General features: G+C 42.7%; 1 protein-coding gene across 1 annotated transcript in view; it reads left to right on the forward strand.

Moving 5' to 3' along the window:
- The window catches only part of tenm2 (teneurin transmembrane protein 2), a 447,642-nt gene that overhangs the window by 422,541 nt on the left and 17,747 nt on the right, over positions 1-7,354 (forward strand). The window contains exons 22-26 of the mRNA XM_015382666.1: positions 863-1,017; positions 1,276-1,377; positions 3,514-3,687; positions 3,905-4,542; positions 4,745-4,920. Coding sequence (XP_015238152.1) covers positions 863-1,017; positions 1,276-1,377; positions 3,514-3,687; positions 3,905-4,542; positions 4,745-4,920 — 1,245 coding nt within the window. The remainder of the gene's footprint in view (positions 1-862; positions 1,018-1,275; positions 1,378-3,513; positions 3,688-3,904; positions 4,543-4,744; positions 4,921-7,354) is intronic.

A 7,354-nucleotide genomic window follows, 5' to 3' on the forward strand; every position in this document is an offset into this window, starting at 1 on the left:
GACGGAGGAGACTCATCCACGACCTCCGACACTAAACTCTCCTCCTCTTGCATGTTTCCGCTGTCCATAGCGTTCCTTGACAGCGTCGTTTCTAAGTCACCAATTTAGTGCTACGTGGTCCCAATGGAATTTCCCATTGGGAACCTACTAGCACTAAGATGCTAACTAGTTAGCAAGATGGTTCCAACAAACCGGCCACAACCAAACTTGATTGCGAACCTTCCGCCACAACAATCGACCAATCACATTTACTTTATTCAATCATGTAAAGTTGGGCACCACTCAGGGGAATTTGGAAATGTAACCGTTGGAACGGCCGCTTCCTGATTTTTTTTATTTTTAAAAAATTTTCCCATACCATTCCAGACACATAAACTGTCATTTTATTCCGTAGTCGATCCCTTATGTACCTCTGTTGTTATGTATCTCAGTTCATCTAGAATTTATTTTGAAATACAGCTTCATGTTAGGCCAAAGAGCTGCTAAAAAAAAAAAACTAGTAAGGAATAAATGACAAGTTGAACGCTGAGATCAGAAAAAGTGCACAAAGTGAAAAAGCAGGGCAGGTAAAAGTGCAGAAAAGACCGCTTTCCATTCCACTCACAGCCTGCAACTGCCCTGTGAGAGGCACCCATCTCTGCATCCCGATGAGTCATTGGGAAAACAAACCCTTCTCAACATTTCAGTGCCAGTTCCATCCCCTCACACCCCCCATCTGCTGAGGCACCCAGCGATCCAGCTGCCAGGGCTGCCATCCGTTTTTTTGACTGCCGCACAGAGTGGAGTTTAATTGACTTAAAATGTCTGCTGGGGTTGAGTTATGAGTCGTCACTCATGCGGTGTTCATCTCTGCACTCGACAGGCATCGCCGTGGATAAAAATGGCCTGATGTATTTTGTGGACGCCACTATGATTCGCAAGGTGGACCAAAATGGCATCATCTCCACTCTGCTTGGCGCCAACGATCTCACTGCCGTCCGGCCGCTGAGCTGTGACGCCAGCATGGATGTCAGCCAGGTAAGGGGAGAGAGTGAAGGTGATTGATGGCTGTGATGTAGGGTCCCCTGGGAGCTGAGCTGTGAGGCTCCGTGGACACCAGCCAGCCAGAGGGTCAGGGTGAGACTGATACAGGGAGGAATTAAGGAGTGTGTGGATCAATGAATGGATGAGAAGAAAGAGAAGCCTTCCGCAGTCACTTAGAAAAATTAAGAGACTTCGCTAAACCTTGGCATTAGTTACTGTCTAACGTATACACTCTCTGTTTCTGCCTAACAGGTCCGTCTGGAGTGGCCCACAGACTTAGCAGTGAACCCCATGGACAACTCTCTCTATGTCCTGGAAAACAATGTCATTTTACGCATCACTGAGAACCACCAGGTCTGTACTACATGGGCAAAAACCCCTAAGGGTGAAAACTCGCTATAATGTTCTGACAAGATTTGGTTCCAATTAGGCTTCCTCAGGCCAATTTAAAAGTATAAGTTTTAAGTTTTATCACAGTTGTAAAGTAACTCCTTTATTAGTTCCAATATTACCCAACTTTCTATGATATAGAGCGCTTCAAAGGACATTAAACTAAGGTAAAAGCCCATTTTCAGTACAAGAACTCAAGATAGTTAAACCTACAATGGACTGGCTTTGATCAAAGCATATTTCTATGGATCTGTGAATTGGGAATTCTGCCAAAAGGGTAAAAATACTATAATAAACACTGAAAGGAGCAGTTTTATTTAAAGCAAAGACACCCCATGTGCAATTGGAACATTTTATATATGCTGATTTAATACTTTTCAATTCTATTCAGTTTGTTTCTATAGCTCCAATTCACACCATGTTATCTCAGGTCACTTTCCAGTTCCAGATCAACCAGGAAAACCAGCTGATTGCATCGACTCATTGACTCTTCAGCAATCCCTCACACTAAGCATGCTTGTAGCGACAGTGGAGAGGAAAAACTCCCTTTGAACAGGAAGAAACCTCCAGCAGAACCAGGCTCAGTGTGAGCGGCCATCTGCTGAGGCCCACTGGGGTTCAAGGAGACAGAAGCAGACATAGAAAAAGAAGCATAGATACAAAAAGCAGCTGTAAAAGGCGGCTCCGTCCAGGAAACACACTGATATCAGATTGAGCTTGGCCATCTAAGGCTATGAGGATCCCAATCATAATATAAGCTCCTTCTCTCTGCTTTTGACCTGATTTTCATTAACCTGTAGATTTTCTCCCACTCGCCTGTGCACCTGTTTCTGTGTGCCAGTCAACTTCTGTCACGGTTATTTCTGTATAATCTCATCATATATATATTATTATTATTATTATCATCTCAATTGATTCAATATAAAAGAAATGCTCATTACCACAATATTTGTAGCTAAAAATAAAAACAGCCAAATCATTTGATGTTATCTCGTCCTCCATCATTCTCAGATCATGCAGATCTTGTCTCATTCAGTTTTCCTGTTACTGCGTCATATTTCTTTCATGAGGAATGTTCATAGATCAAGACTGAGTGGTAGAAAAGTAGATCTAAGCCTAGAAGTCTATGCTCCTAAATCAAAACGATAAAACAGAAAAATATCTTATACCAACCCCTCTTATAACAACTTTAACTTAGCGTATAGCAACATTTCTCCCTTCATTCATACAACGGTCAAATCAGGGACATTTCTGAGGAAGACTTTAGCCGAGGACAGGTGGTCCAAAATGGGGACTGGCCCCAGAAATTGGGGACATTTGGTCACTGTACCTTCATACTATGACCAGATGTCCCCGACATGTTGTGTGGGTCACAGATTTTGTTGCTACACCTGAATAACTCCAATATCTCATCTAAAAAAATCACCAACTTCCAACTGGTGTGTGAAACAAGAATCTTACTTTATTAAATTAAAAGTTTTCATTGATGTAAATACTAATGTGTTTGGAAGGGATTTTGTTTGTATTATGTCTCTGTTTTAGATTAGTGTTAGATTGATAGGAGAGGAAGAAGATTACAAGAGTGATAGAAAGAAGATTGAATGAGAGCGGAAATAATAGAAAAGTGATGGAAAGGTCAGTTAAAGAGATTGAAGAAAAATCAACTTAAAAGAGTTAAACAGAGAGCAGGCAGAAGTCAGAGAAGACCGGACGACCAGATGGCAGTAATAAACGATATCGATTGATTAATTATATTCATCTTAGGAAAGGCACATCCCTGGATGTTACACTTTATTTTTGTTGTTTAAATATGAATCAATATGTAAAAACAGATAAAAAAACTCACTTTTTCAGTTTGTGAAAAGGGCACAAACATGTTCCCTTTGGACCTTTAGCTATCGAACATGTTTCTTAATGTTACAAACCCCAAAATGCTTAAAAAGCACCCCATGCTAAAAAAAAAAAGAAAAACACATATATAAAACATATATACACTGTACCATGTGCACTTATTTGCTTGCTGCAGGCTTGTATTTGCTATTTTGCATAATTTCTTTCCCATTAGTTGATTATTGAGCTGTTATTTGCTGTTTCCCATAGGTGAGCATCATTGCCGGTCGGCCCATGCATTGCCAGGTTCCAGGCATCGACTACAGCCTCAGTAAACTGGCTATACATGCAGCGCTGGAGAGTGCCACAGCCATCGCCTTATCCCACACCGGCACCCTTTACATCGCTGAAACGGACGAGAAGAAGATTAATCGAGTCCGACAGGTATGCCCTGGAGAAACTTCAAGAACTTCTGTTTGACTTTCCTCCTATTTTAAAATAAATTAGCTTCTTTTGAGATATTTTTGGCTGCTAAAACTGGCAGCTCATCTGGTTCAGGCTGAGATTTCCAGGTTACATTATTCCTACTTTGTGTTGAGTTAAACTAAACTTTTGTTTTTGGCAGAAACATTCAGTTCGTTTGTTTTCTGTTTGGGTTTAGGTGAACACTAATGGGGAAATCTCCCTCCTGGCTGGAACCGCCTCTGACTGCGACTGCAAAAATGACGTCAACTGCAACTGCTTTTACGGCGATGATGGCTACGCCCCCGATGCTGGTTTGAACTCCCCGGCGTCGCTGGCCGTCTCCCCTGATGGAACTCTCTTCATCGCAGATCTCAACAACATTCGCATCAGGGCAGTGCAGGCCAACCGGCCGGGTCCAGCCCTCTCCAGCGTGGGGTTTGCTGGTTTGGCTCAGTATGAGGTGGCATCTCCAAGGGAGCAGGAGCTCTATGTATTCGACGGCGACGGGCTTCACATCCAGACGGTCAGTCTCGTGACGGGCGAACCCCTTTTCAACTTCACCTACGGCCCTGACGGTGAGCTGGCCATGCTGGTGGACAACTGCAACAACACCATCAAGGTCAGGAGGGACGGCCAGGGACAGGGAGGAGGAGCCGGCCTGCTCAGGCTGGTGTTGCTGCCTGAGAATCAGGTGGTGACTCTCGGATTGGACCCGACTGGAGGCCTGCGCAGTGTGTCTGCCATGGGCCAGGAAGTGGCTCTGATGGGCTACAGCGGGAACACGGGGCTGCTGGCCACCAAGGCAGATGAGACTGGATGGACCACGTTCTATCAGTAAGTCTCTGCACAGCATCTAACAGATCTACATGTCATGGTCTTGTCTACAATTCCTGAATTCCTTTAAAATGTTACATGTCACGCTGCTTCCCCCTAGTGCTAGCTTTAAGAACTACAGCTGAAATATGTACCAGCATATTTCTCTGCTGTATTTTTATTTGCCGCCCTCTTTAAACTGTATCCTTTTTTTTTTTCCTAGATATGACAGCGAGGGCCGCTTGACCAACGTGACGTATCCGACGGGCATGGTGACGAGCCTCCACCGGGAAATCGAGCGCTCCATCAACATTGACATCGAGAGCTCAGGCAGAGACGACGACGTCACCGTCATCACCAACCTGTCCTCTGTTGAAGCTTCGTACACCGTGGTGCAAGGTAGAGTGACTCAACGCAGATTACTTTAAGCCGTAGAAGTTAAAAGGAGCCCAATCAGAGGACTCAATTAAGTAAGATGAGTCACACAGAGCTCTTCCTTCACAATCATTTTCGCAACCCCCTCTGTGATGGTAAACATGCTGCTGCTGACTTTGATTTGCACTCATTTATGTGCACGCTCCAGGAGATTATTCTCCTTCCCTTTTCCCTCATCCTGCACCCTTCTCCTCTTTATCCCTCTTGTGCAGTAAAAATTACCAATATATAAGTTGTTAATCCCATCTGGGTCATCCGGCTTTTGAATGTCATCCCAGCAAAATTCATTAACTCACGTTGAGTGAATCCTCCTCAAGCCTCAAGCTCTCTCTCCACACGCTCGCTCATCCGGTCCCCGTGATCCCTGAGCTTATTTGGTGTGTTTAGAACAGATGAGGAGGAAGAGGAGTCGTCCTCTTACCTTTGACCGGCACAAACCTTATAAACATTGATTGGGACCGGGCCAATCAGGCCTAGGAAGCGCTTGCAGATGCAGTCAGTGATCCACCTGTGTTTCAGCAGCAGTGTTGTTCACAGCGCCTCCAGTCATTTAGGTTTTCGTCTGCAATGTGTGGGTTTTTAGCTCGCCTCTCTCCGCTGACATCCTCACTTAACCGTCTCTCCTTGCTTTCCGCTCTTCCTCGCGCTCTTCATTAACTCCTGCGCAGTGAATTCTCCCCGGCCCCTCAGGCTCTCATTTCACCCCCTCTCTGTCTTTTCCTCAACCTCGCCGCCGTTTTATTACCAGGTTGTTCAGACAGAGCGAGCAGGAAAGATTTATCTAAAGGCTGGTGCTGCCAAGTCAGTGGAAAAAAAAAAAAAATGCTTCCCTTGTCTGTTTGAGGCATTGTTAAAATGTGCCTGGAGCTTTATTACAAATTGGCCTTATGGATTACTGTCATTTATGGCAGAGTGTCAAACTGGGAAAAAAATAAAATCTTTTCACCTCTGTGTAAATTAAATAAAGGAAAATGATAACTCTGCATCTCCTGGAGAAATCGGCTCAAAACAATTTTATCTCCATCATCGTCGTCAAGACGTCTGTTTTCAGACATCAGAGGGGAGAATTAGCCTCGGCATTAGCTATGGGCTTATCTCCTTCCATTCTTTAGATGTTAAATTGTAAAGATAAAGAGGTTGTATAGCAACATTAGTTCAGCATGAATGTTTTCATTAAGATTATTTTTGACTTTGAAGGACATAATCTGGAAAGTTATCTGTTCCTGACACCGGATCTTGTTCTTTTTGACATGAGCCTGAACTAAAATCTTGCATTTTGATCCGATACCAGCAGAAATAAGTATCTCCTCTCTGTGATCATTTCCGATTGGTGGTTAGGCTCAGCCTTACCTCTCAAACACGATTGCTCCCCCCCCCTCGCATCAGGCTGAAGCTAATCTGCCCTTTTTTTTTTCTTTGGTTCTGTTTTAAGATGACCAGATTTCTGCAATCTAATCTGGGAACATTTTCAGCTCGTACTCTGCAAAAAATGGAACTCTAAATAAGTCATTTTTACTCAAATTAAGTGCATTTTTTCTTGAATTCAGGTGGTAAGTGAGACACTTTGCCAATGGAACAAGACAATTTACGCTTAAAATAAGAAAAAACAATTGCTTTGTCTTATTTCAAGTGTATATTATCTAATTATCTTATTTTAGGAGTAAAAATACTAATTCCATTGGCAAATCATCTTGTTTGCCTGCTCAAATTAAGGGTAAATACACTTAATTTAAGACATTTTTTACTTATTTCTAGATGTTTTTTGCAGTGTAGATGGAAATATATACATGTCATGAACATCTAAATAGGAAAACGGAGACAGTGAAGCTTTCATTCGATTTGACATATTGATTAATATTTAAACAACAGAAAATAAGTGTAAAAAAACTCTACTTAAGATAAATAACTACCTGAATATATAAATTAAAGGTCACCGATCAGTTCTAAAAACATCTTCAGATGAACCCTTATTGATCCCTGGAGAACCACAGAACCAGATTAGCTCCTTAAAAGGAGTTTTCAATCATTCTGGTTCATTTTATTTTTTTATGTTCTGCAGTGGCGGATTTAAAGAAATGTGGGGCCCTAGGCAAAGACAGGCAGGGGGCCCCTCTGAATGGAGAAGACAAAACATCAAACAGCCCCATTCTCCAGATAGAGAAATGTTAATAGAATAGACATCCATTATCTGTTCCCCTGTGACCAGGGGTGGATTTAGAAAATTTGCAGTCCTAGTGAAAACAGGCATGGGGCCCTTTAAATTGAAAAGACAACCATTAAAACAGCCCTATTCTACAGAATTTTTAAAGAATAGACATCCATTATCTGTTCTAGGTTGTGTCCCTCTCTTCTTGTCCCTTTTCTTCTTGTTTTCCTCTCTATGTTTTGTACTCAGCTG

Source organism: Cyprinodon variegatus, unplaced genomic scaffold (genome assembly GCF_000732505.1).
Source record: "Cyprinodon variegatus isolate N-32 unplaced genomic scaffold, C_variegatus-1.0 Scaffold13, whole genome shotgun sequence".
Lineage (NCBI taxonomy): Eukaryota > Metazoa > Chordata > Actinopteri > Cyprinodontiformes > Cyprinodontidae > Cyprinodon > Cyprinodon variegatus.